We start from the raw sequence: 19,809 nt of genomic DNA, 5'->3' as shown, positions 1-19,809 counted from the left end.
AAGACTCCTGCCTGTAACCTTGGAGAAGCTGCTGCTAGTCTTTGTAGATGTAGACAATCCTGAGCTAGATGGACCAAGGGTCTGACTCGGTAGAAGGCAACTTTCTATGTTACCAGTTTGCTTCTGGGCTAGATTCAAAGTGCTGGTCTTGACCTTTAAAACCCCATACAGCTTAGGGCTGGGGTACCTGTTGGACCTCATTTGCCCCTATGAGCCTGCCAGGTCCCTCAGTTCAGCATCTCAGGACCTGCTCATGGCCCCACCACTAGTGGAGGTCCAATTGGTGGGGTCTAGCAACATGGCCTTTTTGGTTGTGGCCTCTCTACTTTGGAACGCCCTCCCGGAAGAACTTCGCCATGCTCCCTCCCGCAGCATTTTTCAAAAACAAATACACATATTTTTTAAGAGAGGCTTTTAAAGGTTTTATCTGCAGCTCATGTAACTTTAACTTGCTACTTTTAAGTTTGGTTTCTATTATTAATTTTATTTATTTTACATTGTTAAAGTATCATTTTATCTGTTTTACTAATTTTGTGAGCTGCCTTAAGCAGTAGTGCCTGGAGGGACAGGAAATAAATAAAATGAAGTTTCCGTTTGCTTTTGCCTTCATCCAGACCAGAACCACCTCCAAGTACCTGTTAAGGGTTTCTGCTATCTCATTCGAGTTTGGAAACAGTGGCTGCCATCCAGACTAAGGTGTTCAGTAGTACTACTCAGGAGTTACTTTAATGGACTACTTAATTTCAGTAGGACTTCTGCTGAGTAATTTAGTCAGGGTGTCAGCCAGCGGCCTTACTTGAACTCCTAACAAGTTTACGTGCCCATTCAAAAGCTCTTGGGGACCAAATTGCCCCTTCCTCCAATCTGCAAATGCAGCTTTAGAGGCTGCTGAATGGGGCCCGGGTGCTTTGCTGATGGAGGCCTGTGTGTGTAGTTGGAGCACAGAGCTCGTCTCCCACTCCCTTTATTTATGATGCCCTTAATATCATCTCAGGGCTGTTTGCAGAATGAATAGCTCTTCCCAGCTCAGATTGTCACAGCAGAATAGATTATCTGGTTTTCAGTGCGGTTGATAAATTTCCCCTGCAAAAAATGGTGAATTATATGAAATGACAAGGGGAGGCAGTAAACGAGGGGGCGGGGAGAAGAGAGGCTAATCAAAGGGGGCAGGAGATCAATAGAGAGACGGAGGAGATGGCAACGCTGCCTTTTGGGAATTGATGTGAATTGAAATTCATGAGCCGGCGTCCAAAAAAATGTCCATAAAAACCGAAGAGAGAAAATCCTAAGAAACTGAGGATGGCAGTGGAGAAGGAAGAGTGTTGCTCTGCAGTTGAACACAGGAAGCTGCCTTTTACTGAGTCAAACCATTGGTCTGTCTAGCTCAATGTTGTCTGCACAGACTGGCAGCGGCTTCTCCAAGGTTGCACGCAGGAGTCTCAGCCCCTCTCTTGGAGAAACCAGGGAGGGAATTTGAAACCTCCTGCATGCAAAGCAGAAGAGAATGTACTCTAGGAAATGTACTAAAATGAATGACACGGACCCTTGGTCCATCTAGCTCAGTATTGTCTACACACTGACTGGCAGCTGCTTCTCCAAGGATGCAGGTGAGAGTCTCTTCACCCTATCTGGAGATGCTGCCAGGGAGGGATCTTGGGTCCTTCTGCATGCAAGCAGGCAGATTCTCTTCCCAGAGCAGCCCCATTCCCCTAAGGGGAATATCTTACAGTGCTCACACATCATGTAGTTTTCCATTCAGTGCAAACCAGTGCAGACCCTGCTTAGCAAAGGGGACAATTCATGCTTGCTACTGCAAGACCGGCTCTGCTCCCTTTTAAAAAGGGGGAGTCCCAAAATTCTCACTAATCTAGTTAGTTAGAAATTAGGGGGCCAGGCCATTCCTTTGCTGCCACCTCTTAATGAAGCCATGCACAGATGATGATGCCTTCAGCCAAGTCAGAGCCTCCGTCCATCTTGCCCAGAATATGCTGACAGCAGCTCTCCAAGGTCTCAGGCAGAGAGGAGTCGTTCCCAGCATACGAGATCCTTTTAGTTGGAGGTGTCAGAACCGGGGACCTACTGTATGCATAGCATGTGCTGTGCCACTGAGCTCTAAGCCCTGAATTAAAGTTGATTCACACAGATTGCGGGTTTTTTTTACATGCAAATGCTTTCAGGGTCATGCTCGCCTGCATGGAGTCAAGGCAGGTGTCTGCTGGACACACACACAAAACACCCCTCTACTGGCCCACAGTTGAGTGGAGAAACCCTTATGAGCAGCTGTGCATCATGTACACCCATTTTTCAAGGCAACACTGCACTGGGGAATTTGTGGCAAGCTCCGATGTCATTCCCAATTTCCGTGGGTGACTTATAGCAACAACCAGCATCTCAGAAAGGGAATTCCGTCCACCTCTTACTTATTTAGTTATGCACAGAACCAACTGCCTCCTCTCCTTGATGCTACTGGATTGAAACAGATTTGCAGTAATTGGTGTTTCACATCCTCCTCTAATGGCTCCTGTTTTTCTGGGCTTTAGGCGGTATTTGGGAGGATTAATATTTTACAGGCAAGATACTGTACTTTCTGGATGATCCTGAGGTTTTCTTCTCTGACAAGCACAGGCATGCATTTTTATGCCTTTATGCTATAGCCATGCAATGTGTCTTGCTTGTCTTATAAGGATCTCACCGAGCTGGGAGAGGTGCAAACAGGGCAATCAAAATGGTCAGGGGGTTGGAGCACCTTCCCTATGGGGAAAAGAGCACTGTGCCTGAGGCATTTTAGTCTGGAAGGAAAGACCGGTAAGGCTGAAATCCTTCCTATGCACATTAGCTCTCAAGCAAAACCCAATTTAGACATGATGCTGTACAAATGTATAGATGTTTGTACACTCGTACGTGTGTTTGTGTGAATGATTGTACCAGTGTTCATGTTAAAACTGAACCTGGATACAGGCCCTTTAAATGCATGGTACAGACAGGAAGTGTACTTCTGTGCCTGTGTTCAACATAACGTGAATATGACTGTACCCGCCGTGTACACTGCACACTCCTAGTACGAGTGTCAAACATAATGTGTGAATGAGCCTTAAATTGCATAGTAATCAGTAGAAATTACTGGAATGAACATAGCTAGGATTTGGCTGCAATTAAGTACATTTACTAAGGAGTAAGTTCCATTCAACACAATAGGGGTTACTTCTGAGTAAGCATGCTTAGGCCTGCACTGTAGGTGAGGACATGATAGAGCAGTAGAGATGTGCATGAATGGCTCATGCATGGGCTGGCGGGGTGGGGAGCATTTCCCTTAAAGAACCGGCAAGGAGCTGCGTACCAGCTCCTTATGGGAACCCCTCTCCACCCCTTCGAGCTGCTTTGGTGCTTCCCAGAGCAGGCGCTGAACCAGCCCATGCACATTCATTCCTGTATAGTAGGAATTCTCAACCTTTGGCCATTGTGGCTAGAGATGATGGGGTTTATAGTCCAACCACTAGGGATGTGTACAAACTGGTTCAGCGGTCCTTCTCCGGACTGCTGAACTGGTTTGGAGGTCCGGCGTTTGGGCACGAGGACCATCCACTTCCGGTACGCCACTGAACAGAGCTGCAAGGAGGTACGCAGCAGCCCCATGGCAGCAGTGTTGGAGACAGCACCCGTGGGGGAAACATGGTGGGGGGGATGAGTACCCTCCCTTCTCCTTAAAGGTACCCCCTTTAAGCTGCCAAACTGGCCGAATGCTGGTCCGTGCACAGCCCTACCAACAACATCTTGAGACCCAAGGTTGGGAACCCCTGTGACAGAGGTTTATACAACTCTGAATAGTTGGAAGGAATAATCAACAGATAAATTCTCCTTTTTTTCACAAGGCTTTTAACTGAAATTAATTTTAAACTGTTTAATTATTTTTATCCCATGAAGTTGTTTTGACGTTTTGTTCTTTGAAATTGTTTTAATTGTTGTTGTTCTGTTTTATATTTGGTGTGTCTAAAATTGTGTACACTGCCTAGAGATGCACATATCAGGTGGCATATAATAATAAATAATAATAATAAATTAATTAATAACTAGCTGGCCTGGGCACAGAGCATCTGCGCCTCTGGTTCTCCCCCTCTCCCTCCCTCGTTCTCCCCCCTCTCCTCTTCCCTAACCTTCCCTCTGCTCTTCCCCTGTTCTCGTCCAATTTTGGCTGCTGCTTTCCCACCTCCCCCTGCCACTGCCCCCCCCGTCACTGCTCCCCTGCCCCGCTGCTTTCCTGCCTCCTCAGCCACTGCTTTCCCCAGCACCACTTTCTCTTGGCTGTCTGGCCGTCCATTAGCCTGCCCGTTTGCTTTCCCCTGCAGCTTGCTCATGAACTCTCGCGAGAGCTGCCACACATGGGATTAGCAATGGGTACGTTTAAGATAATTATATATATAATAATTAAAAAGCAGCAGGCTATAAGAGTCATCTGCTGAAGCAACATTCCCTGACTGGCTCTGGCAAAGGTGGTGACATAGGAAGCTGCCGTATACTGAGTCAGACCATTGGTCTATCTAGCTCAGTATTGTCTTCACAGACTGGCAGCGGCTTCTCCAAGGTTGCAGGCAGGAATCTCTCTCAGCCCTATCTTGGAGATGCTGCCAGGGAGGGAACCTGGAACCTTCTGCTCTTCCCAGAGTGGCTTCATCCCCTGAGGGGAATATCTTGCCGTGCTCACACTTCAAGTCTTCCGTTCATGCTTAGCTAAGGAGACAAGTCATGCTTGCTACCACAAGACCAGCGTGACCTGTCACCCTAGTTGCTGACCAAGGCCTGGGGCATTCTGCTGCTGCGGAGGAGAAAGTCCTGGAGCAGGATGCTGGCGGGGACCAGTCACAGGGGAGGGCCATGAACTTCATCTTGGCCTCCTTTTGAATAGCATCCAGAGGGACCTCCTTGCCAACAGGAAGCTAGACTAGGGGCTCCCAGTCGGCTCAATCATTCAAACAGAATTGCCCCACTACTCAGCCAAAAGGCTCTCTTGGCTGCTAACACAAAGCAAGTTAAAACATATCTAATTCAGTAAATAAAACCATTAAACGTATAGTGTGCCGTTGAGTCAGTGTCGACTCCTGGCGCCCACAGAGCCCTGTGGTTTTCTTTGGTAGAATACAAGAGGGGTTGACCATGGCCTTCTCCCGTGCAGTACAAGATGACGCCTTTCAGCACCTTCCTATATCACTGCTGCCTGATAAAGGTTGTTTCCCATAGTCTGAGAAGCATATCAGCAGGGATTAGAATCAGCAACCTCTGGCTTGCTAGTCAAGTCATTTCCCCGCTGTGCCATTAGGTGGCTAAATAAAACATTTAGACAATGAAAATCACAACAATTCAAAAGGAGTCTCCACAGCAGTGGTCCATTCAGTCAGATGCCTCCTTAAATAGGAAGGTGTTAACAGATGCCTTCATCAAGCCTAGTTCAGCTGGCCAAGGGAGGCCCTCTCGAAAGGGCCTTCCAGGGAGGGAGCACCATCACCTAAAAGGCCCTGCTCTGTGATGCCGTCATCTTGCATCTGAAAGTGGTGGCAATTGGAGCTGTGCTTTCCTGCAAGATCTGAAATGCCAAGAGGAAATAGAAGAAAGCATTCCTTCAGAGATATTGGACAAACGCAAGGCCTTTAAGGCTGGATTCCTGTACACACTTGCTTAAAGGTAAAGTGTGCCTCCAAGTCGATTTCGACTTCTGGCGCCCACAGAGACCTGTGGTTTTATTTTTGTAGAGTACAGGAGGGGTTTGCCATTGCCTCCTCCTGTGCAGTATGAGAGGATGCCTTTCAGCATCTTCCTAGATCGCTGCTGCCTGATATAGTACCAGCAGGGATTCGAAACGGCAACCTTCTGCTTGTTAGTCAGGCATTTCCCCGCTGCGCCACTTAAGGTGACTACACACTTGCTTGCGGTTATTTAATGTGAAACGCTAGGAGTTACATTTGAGTAGATATGCATAGGATCAGGCTCTAAAGATCAAAAGCAGCCCTTTGAATTGGGCTCAGAAGCTAACTGGTAACGTTGCAGAGGCAGGTTTGGGAAGACGACAGGTAGAGGGACCTTTTGGACTAGCTGAAGCTTTCAAGCAAGTTGCATTACTCCAGGGGTTCTCAAACACGGGTCCCCTGATAGTCCCCAGATGGACTATAACTCCCATCATCCCCAGCCATTGTGGCTGAAGGGTGATGGGAGATGTAGTAGAACACCTAGGGACCCAAGTCTGAGAACTCCTGCACTCGTCCAGACTTGAGGTCACCAAAGTGTGTATCAGAGAAAACGTGAGGGAGGAGAGCTGGTCTTGTGGTAGCAAGCGTGAATGGGCCCCTTGGCCAAGCACGGTCTGCCCTGGTGTGCATTTGGGTGAGAGACTACATGTGTAAGCACTGTAAAAAATTCCCTTGAGAGGATGGGGCCTCTCTGGGAGGAGCACTTGCCTGCTTGCGTGCAGAAGGTGCCGAGTTCCCTCCCTGGCAGCATCTCCAAGCTAGGGCTGAGAGAGATTCCTGCCTGCAGCCTTGGAGAAGCTGCTGCCAGTCTGAGTAGACAAAACTGAGCTAGGTGGGCCAAGGGTCTGACTCAGTAGAAGGCAGCTTCCTATATTGCTAAGCCCATGAACTCTTCGTGTGGCACTGGGCAACTCGGTCTCTCTCAGCCTTAGTTTTCTGCCTGTAAAATGGGAATAATAATGACCTTCATGACTGTTGCGTCAATTACTCCTGTGAATCAAAGAACACAGTGTGGTGTGGGGAGCAGAAGAGCCTTCTCGGGTGTGGCGTTGTGTTTCTTGCACTGCGTCGCCAAGAGGCTTGCCTGGAGCCTTCCTACACGGCTATGTTTTTGGTGCTATGCAGAACGCTTCAGCCGGCCAGCTCTGGCAAGCAAATGCCATTGCCTTACCTTTCTTGCGCCTGTCTTTTTCTCTGAGATGAACTCCTGTCTGCGCCACCACGCAAGCACAACAGTAAATAGCCACAGAGGGAAGTGACAAGACCACAGCTGCAAACTTTGCAGAGTGATAGGCAGGCCAGTTTCAATTGCTTTCTGTGTGATTTCCCTAGAGCTTGTGTTCTGGTCTGAACCTCTTTGACCTCTGAAAATTACCTCTCTGGCAAAGAGGCCCAGCAGCACCTTGCTCAAGGTCGCTCCAGCTCTTCAGTCCCCCCACTCCCCTTCCCTGCCGCTGCCGCCTCCTCCCCCTGCCCGAGCTGAAAGAACCACAGCTGGAGTGATCATTGCTAAGGAGGAATTCAGTCAAACTGACACGCTGCTTGCTTCACCTTGAGCCTACAAACTCCGCAATCAGGACACCGGAAAGTAATTTCCAGCCAAGCGGGCAGGCAAGGGGGTTGACAGAGCAAACGGGGCAGTGGAGACGGAAGGAAATTTGCTTTGCAGAATGTTTGCAAGGAAGGGGGGCAAGGATAGCAGCTCGTGGGTGTCATCTGCTGGAGAAGGGCTCATTCGCAGGAAGGATCACCAAGTGCACGTCTCTGGATTTCAACTCTGTGTCTTTCTTGGGCTCTGGATTGCAGTCAAAGACTGGAACTTGTGTGGGGCTTTTCCTCTGACCTCACCTTGATAGGGGTCATCCTACGCAGCCTGTCCTACCTGCACACGTTCACCAGGAGAGCTGGCCTTGTGTTAGCAAGCATGAATTGGCCCCTTTGCTAAGCAAGCTCCACCCTGGTTTGCATTTGAATGGGATTTGTAAGATGCAGCCCTGAAAGACATTCCTCTTAGGGGATGGGACCACTCTGGGAAGAGCACCTGCCTGCTTGCATGCAGAAGGTTCAGAGTTTCCTCCCTGGCAGCATCGCCAGATAGGGCTGAGAGAGACTCCTGCCTGCAACCTTGGAGAAGCTGCTGCCAGTCTGTGAAGACAATACTGAGCTAGATGGACCAAGGGTCGGACTCAGTATGCGGCAGCTTCCTATGTTCTTATATTCCTATATAATGTGTGAATATGACTTCAGTCCTGGACTAAATCATGTTCCCTTTTCCTCAATCTTCCCATGGCAGGTGGTAGCTTTGACGCTGCTTACGGCTTCTGGAGATATCTTGGACTGCTCCGAATCCTTGAATCCTGAACTCTACCAAGCTGCCCGTGTACACCTAGGCTGCTTGGGCATTGTCCTCACCATGACTTTCCAGTGTGTGTCGGAGTTCTGCCTGCAAGAGACCACCTTTCCATCCACACTCAAGGAGGTATTGTAACTGGGCTTGCCACCTGTTCTGAAAAATGAGTTTAATGGATATAGCAGCTTCTCACAGATATAAGATATATAAGATTCTCAGGAAATAGCAGCTTCTCATGTTCAATGGACTGATGAATCTAAGTAGATGCTAAATCCTGAGTCAGGCTATTAGCCCTTCTAGCTAAGGATTGTCTACACTGATTGGGAGTGAATCTCCTGGGTTTCAGACGAGGGTCTTCCCCGGCTGTATCTTATCCTGGAGATAAGAACTTAAGAGCAGCCCTGCTGGATCAGGCCCAAGGAGGCCCATCTTGTCCAGCATCCTGCTTCACACAGTGGCCCATCAGATGCCTTTGGGAAGCCCACAGGCAAGAGCTGAGGGCATGCCCTCTCTCTTGCTGTTACTCCCCTGCAGTTGGTATTTAGAGGATCTTGCCTCTGAGGCTGGAGGTGGCCTGTAGCCATCAGACTAGTAGCCATTGATTGACCTGTCCTCCATGAATTTATTAAACCCCTCTTAAAGCCATCCAGTTTGTTGCCTGTCACCATGTCTTGTGGCAGAGAGTTCCATAGGTTGATTATTTTATTCATTCATTCATTCATTTCCTATACTGCCCTTCCAAAATGGCTATACCACCCTTTCAACTTGGCCTTTCAGAATTCCCTTCTGTGTGATTATGCATTGTGTGAAAAATTACTTCCTTTTGTTAGTCCTAAATTTCTTGGCAATCAGTTTCATGGGATGACCCCTGGTTCTAGTGTTATGTGAGAGGGAGAAGAATTGCTCTCTATCCACTTTCTCTACACCATGCATGATTTTATAGACCTCTATCATATCTCCCCTCAATCGTCTTTTTTCTGAACTAAAAAGCTCCGGGTGTTGTAGCCTTGCCTAGTAAGGAAGGTGCCTAGATCCCTAGATTGTAAGGAAGATGCTGCCAGGGATTGAACCTGGGACCTTCTTCATGCAAAGCAGAGGCTTTTCCGCTGACATTCCCTAACTCTGAAAATTTCATGTCACCAACCAATCGCTGGGGTGGGGGGGAGAAGCATACTGGTACTATCTCAGAAAGAGGCATTCCCTTCTCTGTGTGAGAGAATGCCTCTTATAAGGTCATATTTGCCATCTGCATGTGTTTATGATTACTTGTATTTAAAACTGTGGGCGTATTTCTTTAAATAATGTGGTCCCTATAAATTGGGGGTGGTTCTTTAGTCAATAAAAAGGTTTTGAGTTGATAGTGTGAACGGATTAATCGATTAGTGGTTTCAGCCCTAACCTTAATGCATCCAAACACGGGTGTCAGGTATACTCAGACTTAACACTTTTGAGCAAGCGTGCATCTATATTATAAACGCAGACATAAGAAACAGCCCTTGGCAGGACAAATCGTTCTAGACCAGTTCAGACAGTGTGCAATTGCAATTAGTTAATGAATATTCTTCCCACACGCCCACAGTCTCTATGCGTCTCATTTGCTAGGAAATATTTTAAGCTGTGGACTTTAACTAGCAAGATTAAGTGACTTGCAGGGAGTATCTGTGCTTTGGAAATGGGTTTTTCCATTTCTCCAGTGTGTCTGTCTCACTCTCTTTTACTGTGTATCAGAGTTCTTAACTATTTGTGTGCCTTGCCTTGTAAGAAATATATATTCCACCATCTGCATTTGCACCTCTCGGAATTTTGTGCATGGTACAGAATTCTGTGAGTTCACGCTGTCATTTTATTTTAAATCAAGGTTCTTATTGCTTCTGAGATGCAATTGAAGCATATGGTCCATACCTCAGGGACTGATTCTCAAGTGTGCGGCCACAGATGATACTGGATTACAACTCCCATTTAGGGATGTTGGGAGATGGAGACCAACGGTATTAGAGGACTCAGGGTTGAGAACTGCTGCTGTCCTGGATAAACTTCAGAAGACAGCAATGGTCAAAATTACTGAGAGTCAGGAGATGCACCTTGCCCTTGAAAGGGTGGGTGGATTGTGCCTAGGGTCACTGCTAAGCTAAACTGGAGATTTAGATTTTATTTTTTTAAAGGCTAGAAAAGAGCGTCAGACCCACCTCTACCTGTTTTACAAGTCTGTACTCAAAGAAAGAGAAGGGTTCAGAGACTTGATAAACATCAGGGGAGTTTCTCATATAGCTAAAACATGCCAGGCCTCTTTGAAAAGTCTTCACTGTGGAAGCAACCTAAAGCCAAGTGAATCTGTTCAGAATGTGCTTAATTTGAAGAAATGTTTGTTGTATTTTCTTCTTCTTGGCATAGACGATAGCAAGTCTCGTGACTGCTGTTGACTCCATCAGTGATGGTGGGAGAGTCTTTGCAGCATAGCAGAGGATGCCACAAGCCGTGTGAGTCAAGGCACTGGTCCCCCTGGCCCAGGAGGGTCAGCTCTGACTGGGGGCAACCTTCCAGGGTCTCAGGCAGAGAAAGGCCTTTCTCAGTCTTTCTGCCTGAGATGCCTTTTACATGGCTGGGGGTGGTGGTGGATGGAGCTGGGACTTTCTACAATGAAGACGTGTGCTCTGAATTCTTTGTCCTCATTAAGGCTAAATAGGAAACATGCATTCCCTTGACAGTGATGAATTGGTTTTGCATTGCAGTTAACCTCTGGGGGCGTGCAGAGGTGTGACAGAGGAGAGCAGGATCTTGGGGAATGTTGGCATCGAGGGAGGACACTGAATGGGGTGGTCAGGTGGGGGGGCTCGCTCATCCGCAATGCTACTCAGAGCCAGTACATTTGGTCCGGGCTGTGTATGGGAGGGGGCGAACGTCATCTGGCAACTCCGTTAGGCCAGCTGAAAAAGAATTTTGGGGAACTGGAAGAATTGCAGAAAAGGATGGCCCAAATGACCCAGAGAACAAAACACTTTCCCTTCTTCTGTGAAAGGTGATGGTGTTGGGGAATTTTCAGTTTTGGGGCGTGGGGGAAGGCTGCAGTTCTGGGCACACTTTCTGAGGAGTAAGCCCCACTCAAGACAGTGAGACTTGCTTTTGAATAAATATGCAAAGGCTTGTGCTGGAAGTGGAGGTTTCTAAAACTGTGAATGGTGGAGAGGGATTGTTTGCACTCTGTTCCTGTTCATTTTATTTTTAAAATGTCTATTCCACTATCTCTTCTAAAATAACAAAAAACAAAAAACCAACTCCAAGCAGCTAACAAAAGTATTATTTTTTCATTTATTTATTTAAAATATGTATACCCCACCCCTCTAGTACACAACATTAGTAATAACAATAATAATAATATAGATACAATACAAAGTAAACGATTAATAAAATTAAACAAGTTAAAAAACCAAGATGAGGGAGAGGACTAGGCCTCAGTTAGAGTAATTGCTTGGAAGATGGGCCTCTCCAAATCAGGAAGAAAGCCTGTGAGAAATCCCTGTGGCCCAATCCAGAGTAAGGGGCAGGGTTTACTGGACAACCGCCTATAGAGGAGCAGGGGAGGGGTGAGTAGAGTTCTTCCCTGGAAGCCCCAGAGTGAGGTCTGATCAGCAGCTATTGTAGGGAAGGGGGAGACTAACAGCCTTGGGCTGGGAATCACCTGGAAATAAGCAGGAAGGATTGGGACCAGTTTCTCTAGGTGCATCTGGGAATTTATTGTGCTTGGATCTAACTGCATGGTTCTTGTAGCTCCTGGGGAAGGGATTTACTTGAATAGAAGCAGTGACTGTTGATGCCTCTATAGTTTTCCTGATCATCCAATTATTAATAAATCCTTGTTGTTACTGAGTGTCACTCCTTATTGGGTCCTGCCCTAGTCTCATGCTCCTGAAGGTCTGAGACTGCTCAAGCCTTTCTTGTAGGGAGGGGCTTTCCACTTTACTCTCCCAGAATATTCCCCTGGGAGGGTGAATCTGCTTCTCTTAAAAAGTGGATGGCGGAAGCCTGTCTGGGACTCCTCAAAACTAGAGGAGGGATTTTGTATCGCCCCCCCCCCCCCGCCGGCTCCACATTTGACTGCTAACATGGTAGCAATGCAGTGGGATTTTGTTGGAAGGAAACATACAGAACACTAGGGCAACCCTGAGTGAATGAGAGTGGCATGAAAGTCCCCCCACCCTCTCTCCTGGCCTTTCCCCTCAACTGTAAGGAAGGAAAAGAGGGAGTAAGATTTTGCAAACAGATCAAAGCAAACACACAGTTTGTTTTACTTATAGCTCTCAGGAAACGATGTGCAGTCAGAGTAGTGCTAAGAATAAGGGTCAGCATGTATGCTTCTTAGAGGAGGAAAGAGCACTAACCCTGCAGTGGAAGACACTGAAACCAAAATGCTAGCTTCAGAAAGCAATGGGGAAGAAGCCCAGCTTCAGTCACGCAGTGACCTGGGATCCGGACCAAGGCCAGATGAAAGTGCAGAGTCAACCCCGCAAAATCTGGAAATTTGGAAGCTCCAACTGGAATAAGAGAATGGAAATGGAACAAGAAAAACTAAAAATAGAAGGGGAAAGACTAGCAGTGGAGAGCTGAGTTAGCCCACAAGGCTGAAATGTCATGGATCATTCCCCAACCGATTATACCAGTAGCACCAGTGGAAAAACGCAAGTTCCCTGAATATATGGAAGGGGAGGAGGCTGATGCATACCTGGAAATTTTTGAACATGCATCAGTTAGAAAATGCCCGAGGCACAGTACATGTACTACCTGAGACCACACCTCACTGCGGTATTGCTGGTTGTGTCTGCTGAGATGAAAGTGGAGGAGATGGAGGACTATCAGCTGTCTAGATTGAGGCTTACCCCTGAGAATGCCCACAATCTAGAAGTCTAGATTGGGGCTTACCTCTGAGAATGGGGTAAGTTCAGAATGAGGAAGTTTAGTAACCTCTGGGGAAAGTCCAACGTGACATAAGTGACCTTTGCTCATAAGCTACGATGTGCAAGTGACGTGTGGATGGAGGAAGCCACAGTGTAGACCCTACAGGACTTGGTGAACTGCCTTTAGATTGTTTTAATGAAAGGTGGTATAGAAAGATAATGATAAAAACAAGTTGAACAGTTCTTTGAACAATTCCCAGATTCACTCCATGAACAAGTTCAATCGAGCTCTAAAGACCATTACTGAAGCAGGGGAGTTTGCTAAAAAGTTTACTGAGGCTAAGTTAAGTTCCAGGTCTTCCCAGAACATCCCCTCAAGAGACCCTCCAGTACCCATTGTGCATCGGGAGGACCAAAGCCCGGCCCAGGGTAGGGTCAGGGACCTCTGCACATCCTGCCACACTCAAGTGGGAGGAGCTTCCCCCATCTGGAGGCCACCCTGCAGATACACTTCCCCCTCAATGTTTTGGATTTGAAGGGGGGCACCTTAAAAAGCACTGTCCCCAAGCAATGGCCCATATCAGCTATATGTGTTTCCTTCCTGAAGAGAGGACGGAGAAGTCTAGCCCCGCTGCACTAGAGTTTAATGGGGACATTTCCCCCCTGGGGAGGAGAGTTCCAGTAATGGTCAATGGCCAGTCAGTTGTGGCCCAAAGTTACTCAGGTGCAGATGTCTCAGATGGTGCACAAGGCCCTTCTTAAGCTCCCTGCTCCACCGCCATTGGCCAATGCACCTGTAATATACACAGAAGGGGCCGATGTAACTAAGGAGATGCCCTTAGTGAAGCTGCCTATCCAGATTGGGGACTGGAAGAGCAAATAGGAGTTTGCAGTTTGGGGTCATTGCCCGGTTGCTACGTTGACTGGCGATGACTTGGCCTCTCATGTCTGGGACACGCTACGTCCGGATGAGAAGGATTCTACCCAAGGACTAGAGCACAGGTTGCAAGCCACATACAGACAGCAGACAGACGCTTCATCCCAACCCCATGAAAAGAAAGTAACAAAGGTTGTGGGGACATCGAAATGGTTTGATGTAAGGAACGGTTATGGATTCATCAAGAGGAATGACACCAAAGGAAGATGTTTTTGTCCACTAGACTGCTATAAAGAAAAGTAACCCCAGGAAGCTCCTTTGCAGTGTAGGAGACGGAGAGACTGTGGGGTTTGACGCAGGGGGCAGAGGTGGCCAATGTTACAGGTCCTGGAAGCAGCCCAGTGCAAGACAGTAAATATGCAGCTGGCTGTAACCGGTACAGATGATATCGGCACCACAGAGGCCTCCCACACAACTACTGGCAACATTACCAAAGCAGTGAGAGTGGGGAGATGAACAGGGGCTCAGCGAGTGTGCCGGAAGGCCAGTCCCAGCAGCACCATCATTACCACAGGAGGTGGTACCCCCATTACTACATGCTCCAGCCATATGGCTGCCGACCACAGTATTCCAATGCTCCTGTGCAAAAAGAGGTAGTCCAGGTAGGAGTGCTGTGCCATTGTCTATGCCCTGGAAAAGCTACGCCATCACTAATGGGGGCAGAGGTTCACACTGCTCACAACCCATGCTGTGCTCCAAGGGCTGCAAGAAGCCCAACACAAAAGGAAGAAGTTTGAGAGCTGGGGCTTGATACTTCAGGAGTTTGATTTTCAAGATGGAACCTGAGACAGCAAAATTGTACCTGATACTAAAAACAATTACCGTTGCACAGTTATCTCCAGTTAAAGGCATTGGGTAAACCAATGGTAATTTGTCACGTGACTTGATGCAGGTTGTGAACACCTCTCTGGGTCTTGTTTTAAGCAGGGTTGGTGTAATGATAGTCAGGATTGAGGGAGGACTAGCCCTCAGTTAGGGTAACTGTTTGGAGGCTGGGCACAGGGAATCAAATCCCTGTGACCCAATCCAGTGTGAGGGGCAGGGTTTACTGGACAACAGCCTATAGAGGAGCAGGAGAGGGGTGTGTTTGAGTTCAGTTCTTCCTTGAAGGCCTCTGAGTTAAGTCTGATCAGCAGCTACTGTGGGGAAAGGGGAAACTAATAGCCTTGGGCTGGGAATCAACTGGAAATAATTAGAGAGGACAGGGACCAGTTTAGCTAGAAGCGTCAGGGAATTTTTTCCTGTTTAAGACTTATTTAAGAGATGAAGGATTGGGGCATTATACAAATTTGATACATTCATTCATTCATTCATTCATTCATTCGATTTCTATACCTCCTTTCCAAAAATGGCTCAGGGAGGTTTACACAGAGAAATAACAAATAAATAAGATGGATCCCTGTCCCCAAAGGGCTCACAATCTAAAAAGAAACGTTAAGACAGACACCAGCAACAGTCACTGGAGGTACTGTGCTGGGGGTGGATAGGGTCATTTACTCTCCCCCTGCTAAATAAAGAGAATCAGCACATTCAAAGGCGCCTCTTTGCCAAGTTAAACCAACAAGTGCTTGGATCTGGCTGCATGTTTCTTGTAGTTCCTTGGGAAGGGATTTACTTGAAGGGAAGCAGCGACTGTTGATGCCTTTATAGCTTTCCTTACCATCCAGTTATTATACATCCTTGTTGTTGTTACTGAGTGTCACTCCTTATTGGGTCCTGCCCTAGTCACAGGCTCCTGAAGGCCTGGGGCTGCTCAAGCCTTTCTTGTAGGGAGGGATTTTCCACTTTACTTTCCCAGAATACTCCCTTGGAAGGGTGAATCTGCTTATGTAAAACCAGGACTCCTCACTGCTGGAGGAGGGATTTAGGATTCCCTCCTCTCCCACTCTTTTGATCATTACAATATGAAACTCAACACATTTTAAATTACAGGCACTGGCCAATACATTCCCTCAACAGCCACCCAGACTTCTATTGAATCATTCTTTCAGGCTCTTCTCATGATTAGTGAGAAGAGCCTCTAGGGGGTTAGTGGGGAGAGTGGTCTTAGTCCGCTCTCCCCACAGATGAGCAGCAGTCTGCTCTGGGTGGCCACAGTGGCCGCCCACACAACTGCCGGCTCCGTGAAGGAGTTTGGGGGCTCCATGGCCCCTGGAGGCTCCAGCATGCCCTGCGCAAGTGCGCAGGGCATGCTGGAGAGACCCCCGAGCCGAGAGGCTGCTTTTCAGCCGGTCAGGTAGTCTACTCGTGAGTAGCCGTGCCGCAGAGCTGCACCGCAGCTACTCACGATTTTAAAAACCGGGTTTGCAGAGTGCTTGCTCTGCAAACCTGCTTTAAGGGGGGGTTACTTTGGTGGGTTAACCGCCTGGAGGCCACTGGACTTGCCTGGGAGCCTGGTGGTTCTCACGGTCAGGAGAAATTAGGCTAGGCTCCCCTAGCCCGATTTCTCCTGATCGTGGGAATAGCCTCTTTATCTGTTAATGGTGCTATTAAACTGCCTCTGCTACTTTAGTGATTCTTTCAGAGATGAATAGAAACTGAGAGCTCATTTTCAGAAATGAAAACCAGAAATCAGACCGGGAAATCAGAAAGCCGTTTTAGAGAGGCTTTAAAATATCTTATCCTCTGCTTTTATCTGCAGGTTTCTTAGTGTTTCTCTTTTTATTGAAAACTTTCAGTTTCTAAAACATTATTTTAATTGTGCTTTTTGTCTGGTTTTAAAAAAATTTAACCTTATTATTTTTATACTATATTGTATCTATCTATTTTATTAATGTTGTAAGCCACCCCGAGCAGTATTATTACACAGAAAGGGTGGGGTATAATTATTTTCAGCAACAACTAACCCTTGGCCTTCACCATTGCTCAAGAGCAGACCTGCTCAACCTTTGCCCCCCAGCTGTTTTGGGGGTAAAGGTAAAGTGTGCCATCGAGTCGGTGTCAACTCCTGGTGCCCACAGAGCCCTGTGGTTGTCTTTGGTAAAATACAGGAGGGGTTTACCATTGCCTCCTCCTGCGCAGAATGAGATGATGCCTTTCAGCACTTTCCTAAACTGCTGCTGCCCGATATAGGTGGACTACAACTCCCATAATCCCCAGCCACAGAGGCCAATAGCCAGGGATTATGGGAGTTGCATCTGCAGGAGGGCTGAAGTTCAGCAGCCGTGCAGGCCTGTTCAACTTCAGCCCTCCTGCAGATGTTGGCCTACAACTCCCATAATCCCTGGCTATTGGCCTCTGTGGCTGGGGATTATGGGAGTTGTAGTCCAAAAACAGCTGGGGGGAGCAAAGTTGAGCAGGCCTGTTCTAGGCATTTATCCAGTCTATCCCAGTCCTCAGACATCACCCTCCTTTCCAACAGAATATATTTAGAACCCTTGATGCTCCCTGCCCTAGCTCTTGAGACGCAGCCTAAGAAGAAATTCAACAAATTAATTAAAATTTGTTAAATTTTATTGTTGTAAGCCTCCCCAAGCCGTAGTGCTCTGGAGGGGCAGGGTATAAATATTTTAAATAAATAAATTTGATCATCTTATTATCTAGGCTAGGTGTTGGGTTCAAGAATAACTGAACTGGATGTTGGGGTTTAAACATATTTTAGAAATACACAATTCAAGAGACAGGGTGTTAATATTCACCATATTAATCAGGGTGTTCATTCATTCATTCATTCATTCATTCATTCATTCGATTTATATATTGCCCTTCCAAAAATGGCTCAGGTGATTTACATTAAAATAAAAACAATTAACAGTTAAAAAGGGGCCAAAAGTGCAGGCCAGGAACCAGATTGTCTGGGGAAGGGTGAGAGACAGAGAACTAGGGCACAGATGTTCTGCACAGCCCCAGCTAGTTATTATTATTATTCTTCTGTGTAGACCACTATGAGAATTTTTGTTGAAAAGTTCTATATAAATAGCAGCAAAAGGAGATGAGGCTCCTGTCCAGTAGACTAGGAGTGACCAGTCTTGGGGCCGCAGGTGTCATTGGAATACAACTCCCATTATCCTCGTACACAACGACTGCAGGTCATTGTGGCTGAGAAGGATGGATTTGTAGCCCCACAACATCCGGGGAGCCAAGGCTGGGAAGCTTGACTTAGGTCGATACCATATGATTCTTTGTTTATCAGTTCAGTCTGTTTGTGGGAACTTGACGTCATAGAGATCACGCTTTTGAGGGTGAGACTAGAGCTAATGGGTTGAAACTACAAGGAAGCGGATTCAGGCAAGACATCTGGAAGAATTTCTTGATTTTTGGAGCAGTTAACACAGGAACAGTCTACCTCATGCAGTGGTGGGCTCTCCTTCAAGGGAGAGGTGTTCCAACAGAGGCTGGACAGCCATCTGTCACCAGCTCCTCTTAAAGGGGTGATTCTCTTATATTTTGCAGGGGGAGAGCAACTGGCCCTTTCCATCCCCAGCCCAGCATCCCTCCAGTGGCTGTTGCAGGGGTCTACCTGGTGTTTCATTTTTAGATTGTGAGCCCTTTGGGGGCAGGGAGTCTTTATTTATTTTTATTTTATATCTATATCTATATCTATATCTCTGTGTAAACCGCTTTGGGAACTTTTGTTGAAAAGTGGTATATAAATAGTAGTAGTGGTGGTGGTGGTGTCGTCAGTGACGCTATAGCAGTTTCCTGTACTGAGCAGTACTGGAAATACGAGAAGACCTCCAAGACCCCTTCCAACTGAGAGAATCATAGAATGTTAATTATATGATCCTAAAATTCTCTCCAAGCCACGGAGCAGGAAATACGTTTCCTTGTACTACTACTGTAATATTACTATTACTATCCCTACTACTCATGTTTGTATACCACTTTTTAACCAAAGTTTTCAAAGCAGTTTACATAGAAAAATAAACAACAGATAAATAGGATGGTTCCCTGTCCTCAAAGGGCTTACAGTCTTAAAAACATAAACATAAGGTAGACACTGGCAGCAGCCCCTGGAGGGATACTGTACTAGGGCTGAATAGGGCCATTTACTCTCCACTTGCTAAATATACTGTAAAGGCAAAGACGAAATCCAAGGGTATTTTTGCAAGTGTCACTTTTAGACTCCAGTCTAGCTCTGTAAAGATACGTTCCCCAAGTGTATACCGAATGCATGACCAGGAGGGTGTGAGACTGTGTCTGCTGGCCGCACCTGCTGAAGATGATTCATAGGATTCTAGAATGGCTGGCCATGTTGGAAACAGGCTGAGGGACCAGATGACCCTTTGGTCTGATCCAGTAAGATCAAGCCCGTTCTTATGTTCCTCTTGATGGATGAACCTGGGTCAGGCACAATGTCACTGGGTTACATCAGCTACAGATGTGTGATGTGCTGATGGCACACTTCCCATGATGCCTGTTCTCTCTCTCTCCCTCCCTCCCTCCTTTCCTCCCAGGGAGACATCCAAGCTCTCTGCTGTCATGTTTCCACCAGTTACATAAATACTCTTAAATATTAAATCCCTTCCCCAAAGCCTTTCCTCTTCTCTGCTGCAACTGGATGGAGCAGAGTTAAGGGAAGGGTATTTTATTATCTTTCCCCTTCCCTTGCTTCTGTTGTGGCTGATTCCCTTTGGCACTAATGCATTATGTGTCTCATTACTCCTGATTTTGCGCATGGGCCTCGGGAACGGGCTAGGCAAGCAGATGCTCCTTTTACGTCCAAGGGAACTGCCACGCTCCACCGGCGGTTTGCCCTCTCCGTGCCTCTCTCTGGACCCCGTTGCCTGATATATTTCCCTTCTCCTTCATTTGCTACATCCAGGTCGTGCTTGTTAGTGCTGCTGTTCCTGTAGCCTCGAGCGCATGATGGTGATGCTCGTAATGAGGAGTTTTGGAGAGTTCTGGGTTATTTCATCCTTCAGCTGATGCAGGAAGGCATCTGTGATGCGGATTAAA

General features: G+C 47.1%; 1 protein-coding gene across 4 annotated transcripts in view; it reads left to right on the top strand.

Annotated features, from left to right (window-relative positions):
- Nucleotides 1-19,809, top strand: part of LOC128324670 (L-gulonolactone oxidase) — a 96,875-nt gene that overhangs the window by 35,514 nt on the left and 41,552 nt on the right. For all 4 annotated transcript variants that reach the window (XM_053249483.1, XM_053249490.1, XM_053249497.1 and 1 more), the window contains one exon: nucleotides 8,029-8,214. In XM_053249483.1, the coding sequence (XP_053105458.1) occupies nucleotides 8,029-8,214 (186 nt within the window). The remainder of the gene's footprint in view (nucleotides 1-8,028; nucleotides 8,215-19,809) is intronic.

Source organism: Hemicordylus capensis, chromosome 1 (genome assembly GCF_027244095.1).
Source record: "Hemicordylus capensis ecotype Gifberg chromosome 1, rHemCap1.1.pri, whole genome shotgun sequence".
Lineage (NCBI taxonomy): Eukaryota > Metazoa > Chordata > Lepidosauria > Squamata > Cordylidae > Hemicordylus > Hemicordylus capensis.
Note: the sequence above shows the minus strand (reverse complement) of the source record. Positions and strands in the feature narration are given on the sequence as shown.